The 24,839-nt window shown below is 40.2% G+C and overlaps 2 protein-coding genes across 2 annotated transcripts in view; one reads left to right on the forward strand and one right to left on the reverse strand.

Annotated features, from left to right (window-relative positions):
- LOC106555776 (uncharacterized) overlaps positions 1–14,504 on the reverse strand; it is a 50,235-nt gene extending 35,731 nt beyond the window's left edge. The window contains exon 1 of the mRNA XM_087720351.1: positions 14,368–14,504. The gene's annotated coding sequence lies outside the window, so the exon portion shown is untranslated. The remainder of the gene's footprint in view (positions 1–14,367) is intronic.
- On the forward strand, positions 14,189–19,106 carry SRSF6 (serine and arginine rich splicing factor 6). The gene is made up of 6 exons (XM_014074685.2): positions 14,189–14,441; positions 14,924–15,072; positions 16,456–16,577; positions 16,711–16,919; positions 17,502–17,585; positions 17,690–19,106. The coding sequence occupies exons 1-6, from the start codon at positions 14,335–14,337 to the stop codon at positions 18,042–18,044; spliced, it is 1,026 nt and encodes a 341-aa protein (XP_013930160.2). The 5' UTR covers positions 14,189–14,334; the 3' UTR covers positions 18,045–19,106.
- Positions 19,107–24,839: the final 5,733 nt, after the last annotated feature.

Consider the following 24,839-nt stretch of genomic DNA (forward strand, 5'->3'; position numbering starts at 1 on the left):
GCTTTAATTGACTGTAGAAAATTATCTCCTATCTGCATTTTTTGCAGTATCTTCAACAGAAATTGCCAGTTAACTCGATCAAAGGCCTTCTCAGCATCCAAAAATATAAACGCAGCAGGGATCTGGTTGTTCTTTCCCAAATATTCTAATGCATTAATAATTAATCTAACATTACTTTTCATCTGTCTCCCTTGTATAAAACCTGTTTGGTCCGTGTGTATCAATTGTTGAATGACCAACATTAACCTATTTGCTAATATTTTAGTAAAAATTTTATAATCTACATTCAGTAATGAAATAGGTCTATAATTTTTGGGTTGAGTAGTATCTTGTTCTTCTTTGGGTATCAAAGATATAAACGCTGTCTTCCAAGATGGAGGGACTTTACCTTCCGTTTGAATCATATTAAATAATTCTCTAAGAGGTTCTACCATTTCTAACTGTAAGTTTTTATAGTAAACCGCTGTCAAGCCATCTGTACCTGGTGCTTTCCCTAACTTTAATTGCTTAATTACCTGCAGGATTTCCCCCGAGGTTATTGGTTGATTCAATTTTTGCCTGTGTTCTTCTCTAACTGAAGGTATTTTCTCTTTGTCTAAATATTTGTCTATGTCTAAACCATTAATTTTATCCCCTTTATACAGTTCTGTAAAAAATTCCCAGAAAGCCTTTTGAATCTCTTCCTGTTGAAACACCTCCTTCCCTCTGTAAAACAGTTTAGATATATTTCGAGTTTTCCTTTTTTTCCTAATCTGATAAGCTAACCATCTGCCAGGTTTGTTTGCATTACAAAAAGTATTGTGTTTTGCATATAATAGATTAGTAGCCACCTGGTCAGAGATCAACATGTCAAATTGAGATTTTAATATGTTAATAGCTTCCTTAACCTTTGTATCGTCTGGGTTCATTGTTAACTCCAGCTCTTTTCTCTTAATTTCCTCTTCCAGTTCTGTTCGTTTTAACCCTTGCTTATTTCTATGTGTTTTATTTATATTCATCAAAACTCCTCTCATATACGCTTTGCTTGCGTCCCATACAAATTCCATAGATGTACCCTTATTCATATTCAAAACAAAATATTCAGATAATAATTTTTTACAATCATTAATATACTTTTCATATCTAAATAAGTTTTCATTCAATCTCCAAGACCTTCTTGCCTGCACTACCCTTCCCAACTCCATCCAAACTGGATTATGGTCAGAAAGGACCCTAACTGCAATCTTTGTTTTCTTGACCCTAGAAAGCAAATCGTTAGTGGTTAGGATAAAATCAATCCTTGAAAGGGATTGATGCCTGTCCGAGAAGAAAGTGAAGTCATATTCCTCTGCATTTCTTTCTCGCCAAATATCTCTCAATTCAAAATCATCCATAATGTCAAAGAAAGATTTGGGTAACTTTGCTCGCATCTTGGTATTTAGGCGGGAAATCTTCTTATCTCTCTTAGTGTCTATCACTCCATTCCAGTCACCCAATAGTATACAGGAACTATAGTCCCACTGTACTAATTTAGCATGAAGATTTCTATAGAATCTATCTTGCTGTTGATTGGGAGCATAAATTCCCAAAAGTAATGTCTTTTTCCCTTCTAAGATTAAGTCTAAAGCAATATATCTTCCGAAGGGATCTGCTTCTATTAATTCAGCTTTCATATCTTTTCTTAAGTATACAACTATACCATTCTTCTTTTCCATAGCAGAAGCTGCAAAATGTTGACCAAGTTTTGAGTTGATCAAATATTTTTGATCAGTTGACTTGATATGAGTTTCTTGCAAACAAATTACATCGTTCTTAAACTGTTTGAGATAATGAAATATTTTCTTCCTCTTCTGTGGAGAGTTCAGTCCATTGACATTCCATGTTAAAATCTTAGTTGTCATTTTTGGTTGGTTGAAGCATTTTTAGAGCTTCCTGCACGGCCTGTTTAACCTTAGGTCTAGCTCCTCCCATTGCTTCCAGATTTGTTGTTGTAGATCCTTGATCGATGGCCAATGATTGTTGATGCTGTTGCTTTTTAGCTTGTTTCTCCATACGTCTAGTAGTCATGCGGCTAGGTCTTGGTTCCATAGCACCTTGCACTTCTAGAGAAGAAAGATGCTCCATCTTGTCTGATGGTTGTGTAGTTTGCTGTCTATCCTGTCTTTCTTGTGGTCTTTCTCTGGGTCCAGATGGTGCAGGGTGTCCGGCCTTCAATATATTATAATAAAAATCTCGGGCTTTCCATACAGAGTTGAGGCGGTACCTTTGCTTATCAAATGTAAATATGATGCCAAATGGTGCATCCCATCTATACTGTATCTGACGATTTCTGAGTTCTTCGACCAAAAAAGCGTAGTCTCTCCTGGCTCTTAACATTGGAGGTGGTATCTCTTTCAAAACAACCAGGTCTTGACCGCCAATTTGAAGCTTAGTGTTATAAGATGCTTGCAGTACCATATTTCTAAACTCTCTTGTAGTAAAATATATAACGATGTCTCGAGGAAGCTGCTTCTGCTTTGCCAGCCAGGAGTTGACGCGGTAAGCTTTGTCAATTTGCCAGCCTTGATTGGTCCCTGGTCTTCCCATCAGGCGGTCAAAAGCTTCCGATAGGATCTGTTTCAGGTTCTCCTGTTTCTCCTCACGCAGCCCCCTTACTCTTAATGCGAACTCCATTTGTCGGTACTGTATCATAATAATTTCTTTTTCAGCATTTTCCACTTTTTGTTCCACCACCTCTGTTTTCAATGTCAAGTTAGCATTGGCATCATTAAGAACCTCTAAAGTATCTTCCACTCCAGAAATATGTTCTGTTAATACAGTTACAAGACTCAGCATGTCGTCTCTAATTTTATCAACCTTAGCCTCAAATTTCTCATACAACTCCTGTTTAAGTCCTTTTATTTCACTTTTAATTTCATTTTTAATTTCTTCTTTCATTTCTTTAATTTCCTCTTTTCTCTCCTCTCTATTATCTCTAAATTTATCTTCCATTTTAATTGTCTGTGCATTAAGAGCCTCGCTTAGATTACTCAGAAAAAATTCTTTCGTTAACACATCCCCAGCAGGGGGCGTAGGAAGCGGAGGCTGCAGCTTTGTGCCAGGCACTGAGGATGTGCCCCTGGAAGTAGAGGGTGACGACTTCAAGTTAATATTTGGTTTTGAGGCCATTTCAAAATTTATCTGCCTGCAGTTAATAAAACTCTATTGCCTAAATAAGCAGCTTTAAAAAAAGAGGCTTTTATTTTGAAGTTTAAGGCTTGGCAAAACTTTCAGTGAGTAAACATTGTAACAAGACCATTCAGCAGATTCATCACCATTTAACTTCCAAATAAGCAAGGTTAATAAAGGAGTAAAATTCTTCTATTGTGAAACCAAAACAAATGATAAGCAATCTCTTTTGTTTTGAATTCTTTTGAGGATTTGCATTGTCTAGCAAAAAGTGTTCGTTATTACCGGAGAAACCAGGCTGCTCGGCGCCATTTTAGAAGCCTCTGAGTAAATAATTTTTCGGAGGAGAAAAAGAAAAGAAGCTAAAATGTTGATAAGCAATTAATGTCCACAGTGAACGGATCCAGCTCGTGATAAGAATAAATCAAACAAAACTTTGATCAGAGTGGGAGAGACCTACTTTGTCCTGCACAAGGCAGTTTGAAGTTCCCAGCACGGACAGCCGTTCTGCCTTGGGCTAGCCCCCCTTTCCTTGCAAGCACAAAAGCTGCAAAAATTGAAGAGCATTTGCCAGCAAAACAGTTTCTTCTTTCCTTCTTGCCTGAAGGATAAGAAAACCTGATAAGACGTCAGATGGAAGATCCTCTAAACAGGTACGTAGCCAGGAATTCGGAGGCAGCTGATTTTTTGCTGCTTCCACCAGTAGGCTCCTCCCAGGAAGTCTCAGTTTTTAGCTCATTTCTAACAAAGTTAAATCCTTAAGTGATCCATTAAGTAACAAGCACAAAAATTAAGTAGGCAGAATTGTTTGCACTATAAGGTATCAATCTGGACTCTTTGAGCACTATAACATGCTAATAAAAATAACACAGTGAAAGTGACAAACAGTGAAAGATGGATGTAGTCAGAGGTTGAGCTAAAATCTTTTCTTTTTCTTCTTTCCCTTGTTTTCTTTTTTTCCTTCCCATGATACAGTAAAGATTTCTCATACTGTTGGAGAAAAATTGAGTCAATCACCTTTCCTGTTATTTTTAGAGTATGGTAGCTGCCAGCTATTAGAATTGATAGTGGCTGTTTGTGAAAACCGATTAATGATTGAAGAAGGCTGCCCCTTACTGTTATGAAAGATGGGTAACTGTCAGAGTTCTCATCTTTTCCTAAGGTGACCATTAAAAATGGCAAAATGAATGGAGAAACTTTAAGATCTGCAAATGCTTAGAGGAAGACAATGGGTAAATAGGTACTCAGTTGTGAGGAATGAATGCAAGTCAAAGAAATGAAAATGGCTATTTCAAGTTTTAGAGCAAGCTTCTGCCCATTTTATTATATAGATATGAAGGTTAGGTATCAGTACTACAGGAAAACCATAAAAGTGGAACGTAGTGAGAATGGGTGTATTCAAGAGAAATGTCATCATCAAAGAAGATGGAATAAAAAAGAATGGGTGATGAATGTACTGCAAGTCTGGAAAAGAATGCAGATTTCTAGGGCTGTCTCCATTTAGCTCTTATATGAAGGGAGTGAATCAGTTGGAAAAAGAAGGGATAAGCCATCGATATTGTCTCTTTCACTATGCCTTCCAAGGTGGAACCAAGATACTCACATGAATACAGGTATCTCACACGAACAGAAGGATTTCTTCCTTTCATGAAATGATCAATCTGTTCCAACCAAACTTTTTAGAGCTGTTTTGTTTTTAAAAGCATCCCTGCTTTAAATTACCTGAAAACACATGCTCTAGCAAGATCTAGCTAGATCTTCAGGATCTAGCCTTCAGTTAAAATGCATTAATTTGGTATTCCAGATATCCCCCCCCCCCCGCTTTTGATGTGGGTTTTTTTTTGTAAGAAAGAAACAAAATAGAAGAATCTTAAGAAAACAAGGGAGTCTGGTTATGTATATTTCTTTTAAAAAATATACACAATAAAAAAATTGACACAATAAAAAAAATTAAGCACCTGAAAATTACAAGTGGAATAGAATACTATTCAGACTGCTATCATTCCTCCTGTAAAAATCTATGGTTAAGATAAGGCAATTGCACTTGCCTGAAAGTACCCCTGGGAGATGTTTGTTTTATTTTGCTTTTATTTCAGTAAGATGACATCTGATGGCATCAGGCTGAAACTGCATCCTTAATAGGATTAAATGTCTAACAGTTCAGATGCTGACTAGTCATGGAGCCACAATCAAGCCACTGAAGGCCTCCATATGAGGCTTCTATTACACAATAACTCTTCCTTATTCACAGAATTGTGCAAGGACTCCAGACATCTTCCCTGTGTAATGTCGGTGGCTTTCCTTCTCACATAAAATTCTTTAGGAAAGAAAAGGTAGAACATTGCCACAATATAATTTGACTGGTAGCACTTGAAGCTATATAAAAATTGTATCTGAAAGCATTTTTAAAAAATAAGAGGAGAGTATCAGAATGCCTAGAACTGCACTTGTCAGATTTATCCACTAAAAGCCATAGGGAGTATTCTTTCACCCAAAATCAGAAAAAAAAAACTAATGAAAAAAAGCAAATTACTTATTTTGCTCAAAACTCTTCAGGAAACATTCGATTTTTCTTGTAATGAGAAAAATAGAAGGTAAAGAAATGTGAGTTTATTTTTCTACGGTAGGTTGTAATCTAGATGGCCTTGTCTTTATTCTTGCATAACCCAGTTTGGAGTCCTTGATGCTCTTCAAGCTTGGTTGTTTGCTTGCAGGTATTTCATTACTTAACTAGGCAATATCATCAATGTTAACTAGTTGAGTAATGAAATGAATGCGGGATTTGCTTCCTGTTTATATACAGTAGATTGTCCTGCTAGTGTGCAAGGATGGGATTCAAAAATTTTAGCAACTGGTTCTCTGCCTGGTTGCTGGGTGAGCGTGGCCATGGTGAGCATGGTCTACTTGGCCTCCTGCACCACGGTGGGGGAAGGCGTTTTTACCCCCCTCCCCCCACGCTCTGGAGGCTCTCCTCAAGCCTCTGGCCTGGCAAAAATGGCCTCTGCTGGGCTCCAGATGCCCTCCAGAGGCCGGAAATGGGCACGTTTCCAGACTTATGGAACTTCCGGGAGGCCTATTTTCCGCCCTCCCCAGACTCCACGTGGGCCCTGCACTTATTTGGCATCCAAAATGAGCCACCTGGAGATTCCTGGGAGGGTGAGCAGGCAGGGCCAGCCAGTCCTTGAAACTACCAGTTCAGCAAACCAGATGTAAAATTAGCATCCGGTTCACCCAAACTGGTCCGAACTGGCTGAATTCCACTCTTGTTGATGAGCATGTGGTCTTCTTGGGCAGGGAAAGGCACTTTTTAGCAATCTCCACACTAACTGGAGCTGATGATGTTACCTAGTCAGATAATGAAATGTCTGCAAGCAAGCAACCAAGCTCAGAGAGAACCAAGGACTCCACAGTTCAACTCTAAGTTACATATATCATCCTCTATTCGAACCCATTTTTTCTATACGTAAAATAAAAACAAAAAAATCAGGAGAAATGGCTGATAAGGGAAAGATAGCTGTATTATATTCTCCAGATGCTTTATTTGTTGTTTGTTTGTTAGCATGATTTATTGAGCACCTCGATCAGAGGAGACTTTTTCTAAATGCACATGGAATGATAATGTTGTTGTAGTTCAGTAGCCTAGAACAGAACAGATTCAAAACAGTAGCCTAACATTATAGATTCAGTGTATATCTCCTTAAGCTCAAGAAGAGAGACTTAATTTTTCCCTATCTGTCCTCACAAAGATAAAAATCATAATCAGTGAAGATACAAATGGAATGCTTATGAATAGCGTACATTCTTCTCTCAAGTGAACCCAATAAATATGATCAAATTCAGAAATCCTCCTTATGTCCCACCATCATCTGAAATACCATAAGTGACAAATAAATCTAGAGCTTGTTTACCAGTAGTTGTGGTACCATATTCCTACAAGTCTGCCTTCAAGGAGAGTTGTCTGATGCTATCTTGATTTTCTTTCCAGCTTTAGAGGAGCTCAGTGGCTAAGATGCTGAGCTTGTTGATTAGAAAGGTCAGCAGTTTGGCGGTTCAAATTCCTGCACTGCGTAACAGAGTGAGCTCCCATTACTTGTCCCAGCTTTTGCCAACCTAGCAGTTCAAAAGTACATAAAAATGCAAGTACAAAAATAGGAACCACCTTTGGTGGAAAGGTAACAGCATTCTGTGTGCCTTCATGCACCTTCATGACCACGGAGACATCTTCGGACAGCGCTGGTTCTTCGGCTTTGAAACAGAGATGAGCACTGCCCCCTAGAGTCGGGAACGACTAGCACATATGTGTAAGGGAAACCTTCACTTTTACCTTATTCTTTTTATATTGGCCTTTTGCCTGCTTGTCAAATTTGTCTTTGGTTGATTTTATTGTATATTCATATATGTAAGAACTAAGGATCAAGACTGGGTAATAGATATTTTAATAAAGCAAATAAATAATCAAACTGTAAAAGGACAACAATATAAAAATCAAGAATGCTAACTTGAATTCAAGATGTTGACTGCAGTGCTCTCTGCTGGCAAACAGTAAACTAGTAAAATAATGTATGCTGCTATATATTTTCTTAGCCTTTTTATGCACAATCCAACAACTATTTCTGACTTATTAAAATAAATAAATAAACCACTCTCTACTTAAAATCAAGAACAAACAAATATGTTTTGATCTAGTAAAATGTGATCAGAATTGGGTGTGTTTCCCTGGAGACACAGTTCCACTAATAAAGCTGCCCCTAAGAGGACTGTTTTGTCCACAGCAACATCAACTAAATCATCTGGATAGCCACAGTGGGGCATTCCAATAAATACCTTCAAAGACCTCAATATCCAGGCAATTCAAAGGTTTTAAAGGTCAGCACTAGCAGTTTAAATTGTGTCTGGAAACAAAAATGAAGTATTTGTAAACTAGTGAGAAATGTTTTATCAGTGGTGGGTTGCAGGCACTGGTATGGGTGTACCGGTGCCTGCCAGGAGCACCGGGTACCATTCTGGTACGGTGCTCCGAAGGGGCCCGCCTGCCCACCCTCATTCCTTACCTGTATTTGAAGGAAACGGGTCATCTGCGCATACACGTGCAGAGTATGGCACCTACCTGACGCTCCGCCAAACAGCTGGAGCATCACGGAGTGTTGCAGGAGGTAAGGACGCATGCGTGCACTGCATGCGTGTGTGCTGTGCACATTCATGTGGTGGCCACCGGGTCCCATTGCACCGTACCAGTTGAACCGAGATCTGGAATGGTTCACCGACAAATGCGCGCACGACAAAAGCACACTGACAAAACTGCGGCGAGAAAACCACGACGTCAAAATCGCGCCCACAACAGCGTACCGACAACAGCGCGCCGACAAAAGTGCGCCATTAACAAACAATGCAAAAACAAGGTAATAACCCTAACCTAACCCTAACCCTGAACCTAACCCTAACCCTAACCCTGAACCAACCCTAACCCTAACCCTTACCTTAACCCTAAGTGCGCTTTTGTGGGGGCGGTTTTGTCGGTGCACTGTTGTGGGCATGATTTCGATGTCATGGTTTTCTCACCGCAGTTTTGTCGGCACGCTTTTGTCGTGCGTGCATTTGTCGGGTCACGATCCGGAACCCACCACTGTATTTTATGTGCACTGTCCAGAATCGCTTTTACTGAGATGGCTGGCTACATACATGTGACAACTAACTAACTAATTAAAATAAATAAACCCCAAAATAATCAAGTCCATACTTAAAACTTCCAACGTTCTCAGACAGTATTGGAGGAAGCAAGGCCTGAACTAATCACCACTTCAAGATTTATATACATGAAAAAGATCACAAACACACACAGAGAGAGGAAGAATCAAGGATCTTCTAAGGCAATCAATAATGGATGGTGGAATTCTAATATAAACCTATTTAAATACAGATAAGGCCGACATTAAGAAAGAAATGTATTGAGAGTTCAAAAGCAAATTTCCAATTAAACTGAAATAGTTTAAATACCGTATTTTGGGAGTATAAGAAGCACTGGAGTATAAGACGCACCAAGATTTTGAAGAGGCAAATTTTTAAAAAAGTTTTTGCACTCTGAAGATCTCCCAAAAATGGCCCGTTGTTCGCAAAAACGGGTCCAGTTTTTGTCAAAAAAAGGGCATGCATAGCCTTTACAGCAGTGTTTCTCAACCTTGGCAACTTTAAGTCCTGTGGACTTCAACTCCCAGAATCCCCCAGCCACAGGACTTAAAGTCTCCAAGATTTAGAAACAGTGCTTTAGAGGCTTGTAGAGTGCTCCTGGGGACTGGGGGGCGGTTGAGGAATAGCCTATTTTTCACTCGTTTTTACTCTCCCAGCCCCCAGGACCACTCTGGAAGCTACCTAAAAGCTATGCATGGCCATTTTTGCAAATGGGGCAGGGTTTCAGGAGGCCAAAAATGCTGCATTCAATGTATAAGATGCACCCAGATTTTCAGTCTCTTTTTTGAGGGAAAAAGGTGTGTCTTATACTCCAAAAAATATGGTACATGCTCATTTATTTTAGCAATTACTCTTGCTAAACAAAAAAATTAAGGAATAAATGTGTACTTATCTTTAGGGGTATGAATTTTAGGCTAATAGATTATGATTTATGGAGTTCTTAGTGCCCTCTGAGCTTGGTTGCTTGCTTGAAGTTTTTTGTTATCCAGATCAGTGGTGGGTTTCAACAAATTTTCGAACCTACTCTGTGGGTGTGGCCTCCTTTGTGGGAGTGGCTTGCCAGCCATGTGTTTTCTTTCTCTCTCTCTCTCTCTCTCTCTCTCTCTCTCTCTCTCTCTCTCTCTGTCCTTCCTTTTGTCTCTCTGTCCCTTTTTTCTTTTTTTTCTTTCATCTCTCTCTCACTTTTTCTTTCTTTCTTTCTTTCTTTCTTTCTTTCTTCCTTTCTTTCTCTTTCTCTTTCTCCCTCTGTGTGGGTCTGTCTGTCTGTCTGTCTGTGTTTGTGTGTTTCAAAAATTTTTAGAACCTCTTCTGTAGGTGTGGCCTGCTTTCTGGGTCCACTGGTGGAACCTCTTCTAATCGGTTCGGTAGATTTGACGAACCGGTTCCACCGAACTGGTGCAAATTGGTAGGAACCCACCTCTGACCCAGATATATACCATCATCAGTGCAAATGAGTGTGGACTTTGCTGCCTCTTTATATGTAGAAGCTTGCCTTGCCAAGGTTTTTTTGGTGGGGGGGTCCCTCATTGGTGATCCTTGCTTAGAGTATTGTTTGCAGGACAGACCATCAGATTCCAAGAAGATAAGCGAGTGGTCAGACGAAGAGACCCAAACCCATTGGTAGCCTCACACTGCAATCAACAATGACATACATTTAATTTTGCTACTAAGATTGTTGGGTAAGCAGGTACAAAAACCTCCAAAGAAGTGATTGAAGCCTTGGAAATGATCAGTCAACAGGAGTGCTGATTTACCACCTGCTTATCAAACACTTAGGAGGCGAGAACTTGGCACAGTGGTGGGATTCAAAAATGTTTACTACCAGTTCTGTGGACATAGTTTGGTGGGCATGGCATGGCTTGGTGGGTGTGGCATGGCTTGGTGGGCATGGCATGGCTTGGTGGGCATGGCTTTGTGCATATGGCAAGGGAAGTATACTGTAAAATCTCCATTCCCTCCCCACTCCAGGGGAAGGTTACTGCAAAATCTCCACTCCCACCCCACTCTAGGGGAAAGTCACTGCAAAATCCCTATTTCTTTTTGATCAGCTGGGACTTAGGAGGCAGAGAATAGATGGGGGTGAATAGATGGGGCCAGATATGGTATTTACCAGTTCTCTAAACTACTCAAAATTTCCGCTACCAGTTCTCCAGAACTGGTCAGAAGCTGCTGAATACCACCTCTGGCTTGGACAGCAGAAGCAAACAGCCAGCGACTTAATAGCCATCAATACCTCAAACCACATCTAAAAAGCCACATACAAAAGGCCCCGTATAAATACCACACACAAAAGAGCCCCAAGCACACACTCTAGAGACACAGGGTAACATAATAGCAGTGTTCCAATATCGCAGGGGCTGCCACAAAGAAGAGGGAATCAAGCTATTCTTGACAAGAAGCAGTGGGAGTAAACTAATCAACGAATCAGCTAATCAAGGAGAGAACTTAGAACTAAGGAGAAATTTCCTGACAGTTAGAACAATTAATCAGTGGAACAACTTGCCTCCAGTAATTGTAAATACTCCAAAAACTGGAAGTTTTTAAGAAGAGATTGGATAACCATTTGTCCGAAGCAGGGGGTTAGACTAGAAGACCTCCAAGGTTCCTTCCAACTCTGTTATTCTATTCTATTTTATTCTATTATCTGCTAGAGAGCAGTTTTCTGAAGATGGGCTCCAGTACAAGTTTAAAACCTCAATGACAAAACCACTGGTGACCAACTTAGTTGATATAGAAAGATCCAAATTCAACAGATAATTTGGGCCAAATCAAGTCAAATCTTTTTTATAGATATCGATCAGCATAAAGAGATTTCCTTTTAGGCATTAGAGTCTGAAAATATTATGAAAACAAGAAGATATACATGTATATTAAAACAAAAAGTGTGTGTTTGTGTTTGTGTGTGTGTGTGTAAAGAGTCTAAAAGAAACTAAAAGGAGGGTAGAAGCACTAGATGGGTATAGGGGAGCATAAAGATTTTATGTGGAACACTATGTATCAAATTACTGTACAGAGCACTCTAATAATGGCAAAAGAGATGCTCTTTAAATCTGACTAGACTCAAAACTAGTTTATGGTTCAGATCATAGTAGCACAACATGGGAACACTGTTACAGTGTAGCAGGGTTGGTATCTGAAAGCAGATGTAGAATTATCCTGTGCAAGCTGAGTATTTATTCAATAATGGTAATTAAGCTAATACAAATGTCTCTGTAGTATACGTACTGGAAAATACATAGCCTGTAATTTCTAGGTGTCCAGAATCACAGGAGCATTACCTCTTTAGGTAAGAGATCTTCCTGAAGCAGCTTTCAAGAACGAGGAAAGGACATGACATCATTGCAGAGTAAAGGCCCTCCAATATATAGGAACTTTGAGTTTTCTTAACATACCATAAAGAAGTAGAGTACCTGTTGGCGTCACTGGCACTAAAGCGGTTCTGGCTAGAAGCAGTTGGCGCACTAAGTTTGCTACACACTGTTTAATAAGTGATTTGGCTTGACCATGTTGCATACCAAGTAGAAGACCTGGAGAGAAGTCCAAGGCTTAGATTTTAATTGCCATTGTCTGTTTCCATGAAGAATTCTATAAAGAATTCTATTTCCTTATCGTCTCTGTGGGTACGCAAGCCGTTGCCCAAGGTCAGGTCCGCTGTGCATGTGCATGTGCCTCCCACTGGCCAGCTAGTCTTTGGGTCTCTGCTGCACATGTGGGGGGCAGGCCGCATGCAGGGGGTGCGCGCATGCATGGAGGGACATGTGCGGGGTCATGCACACATTGCATTTGGGGAATTTGGGCACACGGACTTTGGGCACTCGGTCTGGAAAAGGTTAGTACACTACTTGGTCCGAAAAAGGTTAGTTACTACACTAAACTGGCTCTCATGGTTTATATTCCCCTATATCAATGATGATAATTAAAGTAATTAAAGTAGTGCTTCCTAAATCTGGGCAAATTATTTGGGTTAAAAAAATTGGTAAAAATAGTTTTGGTTTGGGTAATAACAACCTGTTTTTCTGTCTAGCTAGTATTTTATCTACACTGAGTAACAAAAGGCTTTCTGATAAGTGTTTTAGGGTAATGAAGGAAAATTTTTGGAAAGCTCCAGTTAAACAGAAGTGTATAAAAAAACCAGAGACTGTGAGTTATAGTCCTGCCTTATGCATAAATCCATCTGGGTGATTCTGAACTAGTCATTCTCTCTCAGCTCTAGGAAAGAGTCAATGACAAATCACTTATGAAAATTCTGCTGAGAAAACTGACTGGACTAGTGTTGGAAGAAATATCCAGTTAGGGGAAATATTCTACCCTGTCTTTTTAATATTCCCCAAAGTATTTCATTCTTGGGCAGGAGAGGCTTCCCACACTAATTACTAGGAATCAAGACTGTCTTGAAGGCATGCATGTACACAAACAGACACACAAAATATAATACCAGGAGCCTTATACAGCATGCAAAATGGGCCATTTGATGGCCATTTACATCATGCAAAATTTTAATGCTTTAATGTTTTAGTATTTATTTCTAACCTGGTTTTTATATGTTGTTTTAACTTTTGACTGGAAGCCTCCCTGAGTTGATTAGTGGTTATGCAGCTATATAAACGTTTTAAATAAATAAAACTGGTTGGTTGATGTTAGCTTAGCAGGTTGTGACAAACACATTGCTAATATACTTAAGGTAAATATCCCACCTTCCCTGCAAAAGCGCACATATATAACATTTTCTTCTCCAAAGCAATGTAGGTTCACAAGGGATCACCAGAGGCCAGGGTTTGTACCCTGACATCCTGTTGGGGTTTTTGCAACATTTGTTTGTAACCTGTACAATTTAGATCAGAGGTCTTCAAACTTGGCAACTTTAAGACTTGTGGACTTCAATTTCCAGAATTCTCCAGCCAGCTGCTGGAGAATTCTGGGAGTTGAAGTCTGCAAGCTTTAAAGTTGCCAAGTTTGGGGGGGGGGGGGGGGGGCTGATTTAGATGGATATGTGAGTTGAAAAAGTACGACTGTCCCAAAGTCACGGACCAAACTTTCATGGCTGAGTTTCTCCGGGCTTAAATCTTGCCACTACAAAACAGGCTGAGTTATGACAACCTATTGTGCGACCCCAGCAATCATAAATGATTCAACAAGCCTCGCTTTTCAAACTAAACTTAATTATACCTGACACTAAGCACGATCTAAGTCGGAAACGTTTTAGAGGAGGGCGGGACACGTTGAACGCGCGGAGTTTCTTGACATTCCTCCCTTCCTATCAGATCTCGAGGTTCCCCGTGACGTCTCCGAACGACGCTAATAGCGGCGTACGGTCCTCCGAGACTCCGCCCATCGATATAAAAGCCTGCCCGGGTGGGGGGCCGGCCTTCATTACGCTACGGAACAGGCCGTAACCATCAGCGGTTCTCAGGACCGTTGTTCCCGCAACTTGTTTTCAGCTCTTACATCTATCCTTTTCCCCCCTCCCCTTCCCCCTCCTCTTTCCTTTTCTAGGTCGCGGGGATGCCGCGTGTCTATATTGGCCGCTTAAGTTACCATGTGCGGGAAAAGGACATCCAGCGTTTCTTCAGCGGCTACGGCCGCTTGCTCGAGGTCGACTTGAAAAACGGGTGAGGAGGCCGAAGGGGAAGTTAAGGCCTTGGCGGAATTATTTTGGTGGCTCCTGGGTGAAGCGGGGTGGATGGGGAAAGTTAGGCCTTGGCAGGTTTCTTTTGGAGGCCGGAAGAGTTACTGTTCGGCGCGAACCGCTAGCGGTTAAAAGATTGCCCGACCGCGGGGCAGGTCTGCCGGGGCCTCCTCTCGGCCCTCGTGGCGTCGTGTTCAAGATGGCGGCCGAGTGCAGCTTCGTCTCTTTTGTCCCGTTAGCGGGCGCGGGGTCGGATGGAGCGGAGCCTTATCGCAGCCGTGCGAATAGGCACCCTTCTCCTCGTAACTCGTTACCGCGGTCGCACGAGGCGGCGGCGGCGGCGCGGATTCTTGGTGGTGGTGGTGGTGGTAAGCGTGAAATGAATGTGACGCTCGGTCGCCCCTGGGCCTTGAAAGCGCCTCTTCTCTCTTGCTTTCCTTAACCGCCACGCCCTCCTTCCTGCAGCTACGGCTTTGTGGAATTCGAGGATTCCCGCGACGCCGAGGATGCCGTTTACGAGCTGAACGGCAAGGATCTGTGCGGGGAGCGGGTGATCGTCGAACACGCCCGCGGCCCCCGCCGCGACCGGGATGGCTACAGCTACAGCAGCCGCAGTGAGTGTGGCTCCGCTGCGGCCTCCTTAGGCGCGCGGGGACAGCGATGGGGTCGCCGGGAAGAGGAGGAGCGCAAGTGGGGCGAGCGGGGTGGCCATGAACGCGGAGGGCGTGGGGAGGGGGGAGCTCTGGTAGAGGAGGATTCTTGGACTTTAATTTGGAAAGAGGGGTGGTGTGGTTAACCCATCCATGCTATCCGAAGGGAGGCTAAATCCCCACCCCTTCCTCGGGATTTAAAGCTGAAGTTTTCTTGACGGGGATTGGGGCATTCTCGGTGCAAATGGCACTCATAAGTGCAGAACCACAGGGGGGTGCGCGGATATTGGGAGTTATATATACAATACTCACTGCTCTTAATTAAACACATTTGGCACAAAGCTTCTAAAGAAACAGTGAAGCAATTGGGAAGTTTTTCCACCACCTAAAGCTGTTACTTAAAGTGGTTGCAGCTCTTATAAATAAATTAGGCTATGCCTTAACGTGAGTATTTGCTTAGAAATTGGAAGAGAGATGGTTCCCTTTAATAGAAGGCAGCCATGTTAATTATTGAGACAAAATAACCAACTGACTAATGCAACAGCCATTTAATTTAATCTTTCCTAGAAAAAAAAATTGGCTGCATTGGTGGAATTTTTTATAATGGTTAAGAGCAGTAAGGTAGACCTATTTTGGTTCGGGGCGCGTTGGGGGATGGGATTTCTTGCAAATTTGTATGTTTTTTTGAAGTTGTTGCATGTTCAATTCAAATTTTTTAACAAGTCCTTGATGTTTCAATTTAAAAGTGACCAGTGGGGCTGAGGCTGTGTCCACTGAGGCTAAGATGACTGCCTTTCCTGATTGGCCATGGCTTTTCCATACATTGTGTGACCCTTGCCCTATGACCCTTTGGCTGACCTTACCGGAAGCCATGACGACAGCAGCCTTTTGCCATTAGACGCAGGGTGATGGTGAGGATTCCAAGGGTTAGACAAAACTGGTTAAACTGAACTAGGTGACTGTTACCTTGCGTGTGTTGTGGCCAAACCACCACCATATACCTCATACTGTGATGTAAGTACTTAGTGTAATCTAGTAAACGTTTTTGTAAATGTAGAAATGCATGTAATCAGTTAAGTTTTATATTTTACAATGTTCTGTAAAATAAAACTTAGCGAGGTAAATCTAATAAAGGTGCAGTCACTCTCTAACAGAGTTTAGGAGCATAGTCTTGTAGGATTTTAGACTTTGATTTGCCTTTAATATATAGAATATGGCGAATTAAAATTTTGTTGAAGGATTAGAAAAGTAAAGTCCTACTCCTGTAAATACAATTTATAGACTAGAGTGAACTGATCTACTTGCTTTTCTTATAAGGTCACTAACTTGTATTTTTGTATGATAAAGGTGGTGGAGGATATACCAGTCGGAGAGCATCAGGAAGAGATAAATATGGGCCACCTGTTCGTACAGAATACAGATTAATTGTTGAAAATCTTTCCAGTCACTGTAGTTGGCAAGATTTGAAAGTAAGTTAATATAAAAATACTTTCTAAAAGGCCAATTTTAATGTCATTTTTGGTATAACCTATAAAATACAGAAAAGTTTCTGAGTTCACGGAATTTTAAATTTTGACTAAATAAGGGTTCCATTTATTTAAGGATTTCATGAGGCAAGCAGGTGAGGTAACCTATGCAGATGCCCATAAAGAGCGAACAAATGAAGGAGTAATAGAATTCCGTTCTTACTCTGACATGAAACGTGCTATGGATAAATTGGATGGTACAGAGATAAATGGACGAAAAATCAGGCTAGTTGAAGATAAGCCACGATCGAGCCATAGACGATCTTACTCCGGCAGCAGATCAAGGTATTTATATAATTGGTGTTTATTTAATATGAAAACTCCTTCAGGGCTAAACTATACATTTTGTTGTTTTAAAATCACAGGTGTAATCTTTCACTTGTTTCTAATACATATACTAGAATAGGGGTGTCAAACTCAAGGCCTGGGGGCCACATCCAGCCAGGGGTCACCCTGGAAACAGGAAAAGACTGGCCCTTTGGTGGCTCTGCCAACAAAAATGAAGCTCGGAAGGACCGCGAGCTCCATTTCTGCTGGTAGAGTGCTTGGGCCCCACAGGCGCCCCCGACATGAGTGATATCAAGCTCCCCCCCAAGTCAAACAACCTTGATGCAGCCCCCAAAGAAATCAAGTTTGGCACCCCTGCACTAGAAATTTGTTCAGGGAATAGGTTTTTTGCATAGTTTGTTTTTCCCAAGCATGGACTGGAACGCTATTCATCTCTGTAATAAAGACATTTTGATGATTAATACACTTTGTGTGGGTAATACCACTTTTGGAAAAAGTATTTATGTACTTACACTGTATAATGAAGAGAAAGAATTTTTGATTCCCTCACAATGCTTATTTGGAATATACTCTCTTTAGATCCCGTTCCAGAAGACGATCACGCAGTCGAAGTCGTCGCAGCAGTCGGAGTAGATCCCGTAGTGCCTCAAAAAGCCGATCACGGTGAGGGCATGTTTTATATTGGGAGTTTTACCATTGAACGTATGTTAGATATATTTAATAATACCTTTTAAAATAAGCATAATTTAAGGGTGGCCTTTTTTTAGCTCTAAATCTAGGTCTCGGAGTAAAGACCGATCACGTTCCAGATCAAAAAGTCGAAAATCTAGATCAAAGAGCAAGTCAAAAGTGAAATCTAGCAGAGGTTCACGATCAGGCAGCAGATCCAAAGAAAAGTCTCGGAGCAGATCCAGGTCTGCGTCTCGTTCACCTAAAGAAAATGGAAAAGGAGAAACAAAGTCTAAATCAAGGTCACAAAGCAGATCTCATTCCCGTTCTCCAGAGCAGCATCAACCTGCAAAGGCTCATTCTGAGTCTCCACCCAAAAGAGATGTGTCACGTTCTCATTCAAAGTCACGTTCAAAATCCCGTTCACGGTCAAGATCCAGTTCACAAGATTAAGATTGGAGCTTTTATGCGATTATGGAACATTGTATGGGCAGCCAGAAGTCTTTTTTTAATATTAGTATTTGGTTACCTGTTTGATTTCAGAAAGGCATGGTCTTGTTCACCAAGTAAACAAGATAAAAGATTTGAAGTACTTAAAGCTTTCTGAGATGTGTACAGGAATATCAGTAAAAAAGATTTTTTTTCTTTTGGGGATAGAAATTAAGACAGGCTTTTTTTATTGGAGCCACAGCTGAAGTAATATGCTGGGGAGTGAAAAATGAGTTTTATATACAACTTTGAGTGTGAAGATTTTGGAAATGGTAATATTCCCTAAATGTTTCCATTATTTTAAAATTAATGAAGGTTAGTTTTATGAATTATGGCTTTCTTCTAAAAGCATAGAAGAGCTGTATTGAACAAATCAGAGATGCTTGTAAAGCTAATCCTTGAGTGAAAATTGGAATATTTCATTGTGCTATACCATAAGTTGCCAAAAGTAATCTCTTTTTCGTTGTGTTATGGCAATATCACTTAATAAAAATGGCTATTCCTAACTGCATGGTATAGTTTTGCCTAACACCTTTAAACCAATAAGTGTCTAAATCATTTGATAAGAATTCCAGATAACAATTCCCAATTTCTTCATTAATTTTCCAGTTGCTTTTTTCTGGGGGGAAAAAAATACTTGGTCTAAATTTAATAACTTTTTGGAACCCAGTGTTCCTGCATGAAATCCCCCGTTGTACAAGCAGAAATCCACTCAAGTAATATATTTGTTCTTTCTCTTCTGCTATAGTCCATTACATTCTTTTCACAGATTTTGAATACATGGATGGCTACAGTAGAAGGGGTAATTATTTCCCTAGTTTTCTACTGGAAGCAGCTTGATTAGTGAAAAATTCTAAACTGTTAGGATTAGGGCTCCAGTTAATCTAAAATAAGTATATGTGAGGTGAAATCCAATCACCAAACTTACATGTAATCGATAAGTTTAGTAAAACAATACTAGTACAATCTTATAATCTTTATACAATGTGTAGTTTGACTTGTATGAAATTAAATCAGTGACTCAAATGTTTGTGTCAGTGTAAATTTATTCAGTAGATAGTGTTAAACATTAGATTGATTTAGGCAAAATTCGCTTCTGATAGTGAATGAAAAATATCCATTATGATCTATCCTATTTTGCCATTACCTTGCTACTTCCACTTCTGTAGATTTCTTTCAGTGTTAAAAGTGCCTGGAGAGTTTCTCATTTTATAGGTTATTACTGTTGCAATATAGTGTACAAATCGGGAGGGTTGCCTTAAAGTCAGGTTTTGAGACTTGTTAACTGCCTCTCTAGTCACTGCAATTTTCTTGCCAAGTTTTTTCAGAAGTGGTTGCCGCTGCTGCCTCCTTAGGACTGAGACAGAAACTGACCCAAGGTCACCTAGCTGCTTCATACCGAAAGTGGAACTAGAACTCTGGTAAAGCTAGAAACTGGTAGTTTACCAGTTTCTAACTTGAATCTCAACCACTATACCAGATTGGCTTATTAGTGTCATCTTCCCCTTATTTTTCTGTGCTCACTGGAAATGTTAAGCATTCCCTCCTTAGTTACAGGTTTTTTAACCTATATGATGTATATTTCAAGCTACCAATAAAAAAATATATTTGTAGGGTCATTGAAATGAGGGGTCATTGGTGCTGTCTTAACTTGGTTGTTTTCTTGCAGATATTTCATTACCCAAATTAGGTAACATCATAGTAATAACACTTATACTTGTATGTCACTTCCTAGTGTTTTACAACACTAAGCAGTTTACAGATTCAGTGCATCCCCCCACCCACCCCCCAAAAAACAATCTGGGTCCTCATTTTACTGGCCATGGAAAGCTGAGCAAGTCAGGATTGAAGGAATTGAATTCCTGGCATGAGCAGTTAGCCTGCGATACTGCATCTGACCACTGCCGCCACTGCTCTGGTCCATGCTAGACTGATGTTAACTAGTTTGGGTAATGAAATTCTGCAAGAAAATGGCCAAACTAAAAGAGCACCATAGACCCCCTCATATTTCAAGCTGGTTTCTAATTAAATTTAATTAAGCCAGTCTGATTCAAAAATAGTCTTCAAAAATCATTGTGCTAATTGCATCCTGTATTGTAAAGTATTGCAGGAGAAGTCTTAATAGCAAAAGTTTTATTTTGTTCTTTAGCACAGAAATAAATTGAAATTAGAAAGGCCCAGAAATCAATGTATTATTTCTGAGATATTTAGGGATTAATGTAAGCCGTGATCTGTTTATTAATTTGGTTCATTATTATCGTTAATTGCCCTGGTTTTCATAATTGGAAAGTTTAGAATGTTTATTTGAAGGTTGTTCAAAAACTTGGATCTGTCGTACTGTATTGGAGAATGTTACCTCTGCATGGTAGTGAAAAATGGGAATTTGATTTACCAGTATTGATGTTCTTTTCTCTTGATATATTCTTAAGACAAAATGAACATCCCAGTACAGGCAATCTCTATTTAATGAGCACTTGTCAGTGTTTGTTTAAAGTTATGATGCACTGAATGAATGGTACTTGCAACCGGTCCTCAAAGTTCTGGCCATCTCAGCATCCCCATGATCATGTGATTGCAATTTGAGTACTTGGCAACTGGCTTGAACTTAACTATGTCCTGTGATTGCATGATTACCATCTGAAATCTTTCCTGCTGACTTCCCAGAAACAAAATCTATGTGGATGTCAGGAGGGAAGGTCACAAATTGCTCCTGTAAATCATTCCCACCCTCCTCACCCACTGCCTTCTGCCAGCCAGCCAGCTGCCTTGCAAGCCACTTGTCCTTGTTAAGACCAAATAAAAGAGTTGTTATATTCTGCAGAGATATGTGTTTTTGTAGCTATTAGCACCTCAAATGTTGCATAAATTTGGAGTTCCTTATGATTAAAACCAAGTGGCCTAGTCAGATTCAGTTGTCAGGAAAGACATAAATGTGATAAAAGTAGAATGTTACCATCTTAAAATATAAAAAACCATTTAAATTTTAATGGGTGCAACTGACCTACCTGCAAATACAGGAGAATGTCTTTGGTAAAGACTTCCAAGGTTCCTTCCAATTGTTATTCTGTTAAATAACCAAATTGTTATTTAACAGAATATCCAAATAATATTGATACTATTAATACAATACAGTTAATACAATATTAATAATTCCAAGTAATGTTATATTAGTGCAGGGAAAATATGTAGGTTGCTTTTACCAATTTGGGAAATAATACTGCTGGACAAGGACCATTTTTCTAATTTTCTAATCTAATTCAAGGAAGATGAGCTGGTTTTAAATCAGTTTGTATTGATAGAATTTCCTTCATCTCAATACTGTTGTAGGGTAGGGTAAAAACCGTGAATCGGGATTACTGTTGCAATTTTTAAACAACTTCTCCAATTTGGAATCCACCATGTGTGTTGGGGTATTTGGGTAGTATGTATCAACCCTTTCAGAATTCTTAAGGTGGAGAAGGCTGTTAAGATAATAGGTCCAGTAAAATATCTGTTCCAATATATGATTTTGACTGTTTAAGCTGTGTTTAATAGATTTATCTACTACTAAGAGTAGATGGTCTCTAGGTAGCTTACACAACTTAAAATGCAATACAAAATATAAAAATTACTGTAATCTAATCAGCAATTGTATATGAAGATAAGATAAACTTTATCTGCTGGAATATGGTACTATGGGTTACAGTTAATCCCTGAACACCTTCCATTAGATGTCAATGGATGTGCAATAAACTGTCTTAAAACACTAATTCTAATGTTATTTCTATTGCAATGCAGAAATAGCTACAATTAGGTGAAAACTAAAATGGGCTACATCCCTTTATAGTAGCCAAACTCAAAGCAGAATCAGTGTTGAGTAGCTGAGGTTTCCAGGAATGGATTCAGTCATTTCCTTTGTCAAATCATTAGTTAATGGCTTAATTCTCAATGCATATTATGCATGCATTAATTATTGCATTTCCAAAATAGTGTGACAATGTAAAGTAGAGTGGAAGCATTGAAGCATTAAAAAAATGTCAACATAAAATTTCAGTAGCTTCCCTGGCATGACCTTGCATATCTAGGACAATATAGATTCACCCATCTTCAGTCTTCCAATTCTGAATAGCTGGCTGGCAGTCTGTACATATAGTCAATGAATTGTAATAACTTAAAATTATTTAAAGTGACAAATAGAGCAGTTCACCCAGAATAGGATTATCCACAAATGCTACAATAGTGAAGGGATCAAATGTTTCTGGGCTCTGTAGAATCATCTACTTGGCTACTTTGGGAAAGAAAATAAGTTAAAGATTATATTAGATTTTTCATGCTTAATCAAAACCAACAACCATTCTCCGGGTAGGAACAACTACATTTAGTGTAATTTCTGGTGGTTGTCTATTACCAGATGTGCCCTGTCCAGATGTACAGATTTTAATAATTGAAATTACAGAAAAAACAAATCTAACACAGCCAGAGGGTGGCATATTGAAGAAAGACTGAAAGGCCACCAAGTACCGCTAATCAACTTGAGGATCAGTTTCAGAAGCAACATCACTGTTTTGCAGCTGCAACCAAGAAACCAGTGTGGATGTCTTCAGAGCTAGCATTTTCTTCAGTTTTTAAGAGATGAGATTCCCCACAATATAGCTGCCTTCATTTCTCTTAGATAGATGTACGAAGGATAGGTTTATCCATATTTACAACTAGAGGCGCTACATGCATCCTCCACATTCAGCTTATTTTAAGGTGAATTGTGCTTTAAAAAAATAGAAAACTCAACCTTCTATCTATTATCTACAATTACAGTCTATACTTGAACTTGTGTCTGTTTTATTTCTGCCTCAGCAGAGACTGTCTTGTCTTAAAGCAGCAGTTGCCAACTGGTGGCCCATGAACCACTGTTGGTCCACAAGAAAATGTTGATGGTCCTTAGAAAAATTATTTGCATTTTTTATATTGTACTAAATCAGGGGTCCGCAAACTACTGCCCCCGGGCCAGTTACATGCAATGAACATTTGTGTTGCTGCAGAGACTCCCCCCCCCCCCCACTTCGCGGTCTTCTTTGCGTGAGTCAGAGGGGGCAGAAATTCTAACTTTGGGTCTACCTTGGCCTCCTGGTGTGGGGCTTTGGGCGAAGGCTGGATGGAAATGCCACTGGTGATGAAGAGCTGGAGGAGGACCTTGTTCCAGTGGAACTGCACCATGGCGTGGAACTGGCTGACCATCTTAGCCTGCTGAGCCTCCAGGTGCCAGTACCTGGCCTTGCACTCCCGCAAGTCTTCCATCTGCTTGGAAAACCTATCCTCACTGAAGTGCTTCTACTGAGCCTCCTTGATCAAATCCAATTTGAACTGAGCTGTTTTGCCAACTCTTTCTCATGGTAGCTGCTTAGCTCCAACAACTGCTTCCTGTTGGGGCCCTAAGGAGCCTGGGTGAGGAGTGGCTGGGAGGGAAGTGTGAAGATGTGAGTAACATCAAGTTGGCCACGACCACACAGCTGGTCATTAGGCAGATCATATTAGTGGTCCGGGGGATTTTAAATTATGAATTTAGTGGTCCCTAAGGTCTGAAAAGTGAACCCTATAAAGTGATCAAATAAAAATTAATTTTAAATACTAATATATTGGGGTGAGGAGATATGATACAGGGTCGAGTGCTTTGTTTTTCACTTGAGTTCATTCCACGGGCATTCCAGAGTTTTCACTGCATGTATAAATACACAGCATTTTAAGAATTATATGTTCTTGAGGCCTTACATAAATGGCCATTGAGTTTATTCTCTCTTTTAACATCTTGCCTTTCCTTCATTCTCATATAATACAATGTAACTTGATTTGGATTCTGGTGATTTAACCTGGGCGCAGGAAGTGAGCTTGCTCTCCTGCTGCACCTGCCTCTGGAACAGCATCTACCCCACCAGAAATCATATGGGTCCCACCTTAGTTATGCTCTTATGTGAGCATTAAAAACCTAGCTCTTCCCTTAGACTTTGAGTTAGCATTTGATGAGGCCCTTTAAATCAAAAAGAGGTATGTGTAATCTGTACCTTTCATTAATAAATAAAGGTATACTGTACTTTTCGGAATATAACACATACTTTCCCCCTCCAAAAGTGGGTGAAAATTGTGGTGCATCTTATACATCAAATGTTGCCAAAGCTGCGCCCCCCCCCCAGCTGTTTTGGGCCTCAGCGCATTGCATTTTTGGCCTCCACATACTCCGTTTTAGACCTGTTCCAGGTCTACGGGAATCGCCACAGCACACTGGCGCCAATCCTCGCTGCCTGGAACTGGCTGAAAATGCGAAATGTACATGCAAAAAACGGGGCATGCAGAGGCCGAAAACGAGATGTGTGAAAGCTGAAAAAGTGATGAATGGAGGTGGCGATCGGCGGTGATGTGGTGTGGCAATTGCCGCAGCCTGGAACAAGTCTAAAATGGAGCATGAGGAGGCCAAAAATGTGATGCACAGAGGCCAAAATGTGGCAATCCCCATAGCCTGGAATAGCTGATCCAAACAACAATCAGCTGCTCGTGCTGAATCAGGTTGCAATAACGTGCTGAAGCTGGCCAAGTTGTTTACTGGAAGGATAGTAGCCAGATGAATACTGATGGATGCTGGTAGGCAGAGGCAGAATTTTTTTTCTTGTTTTCCTCCCCCAAAACTAATGTGCATCTTCTACTCTGGAGCATCTTATACTCTGAAAAATATGGTAAATAATTTGATGAATAACGTTTAAATCGGACTCATTTTCCTCTACCAATGAACTAAGA

This window comes from Thamnophis sirtalis, unplaced genomic scaffold (assembly GCF_051295495.1).
Source record: "Thamnophis sirtalis isolate CommonGarterSnake01/CBP01778 unplaced genomic scaffold, rThaSir2_p1.2 scaffold_7, whole genome shotgun sequence".
Lineage (NCBI taxonomy): Eukaryota > Metazoa > Chordata > Lepidosauria > Squamata > Natricidae > Thamnophis > Thamnophis sirtalis.

Excerpts from the sequence above, each read along its gene's own strand:
- SRSF6 (XM_014074685.2), top strand. The coding sequence starts at position 14,335 with ATGCCGCGTGTCTATATTGGCCGCTTAAGTTACCATGTGCGGGAAAAG. Across the intron at positions 15,073-16,455 it reads CTACAGCTACAGCAGCCGCA|GTGGTGGAGGATATACCAGT; the intron begins GTGAGTGTGGCT and ends TGTATGATAAAG. Across the intron at positions 16,578-16,710 it reads GTAGTTGGCAAGATTTGAAA|GATTTCATGAGGCAAGCAGG; the intron begins GTAAGTTAATAT and ends CATTTATTTAAG.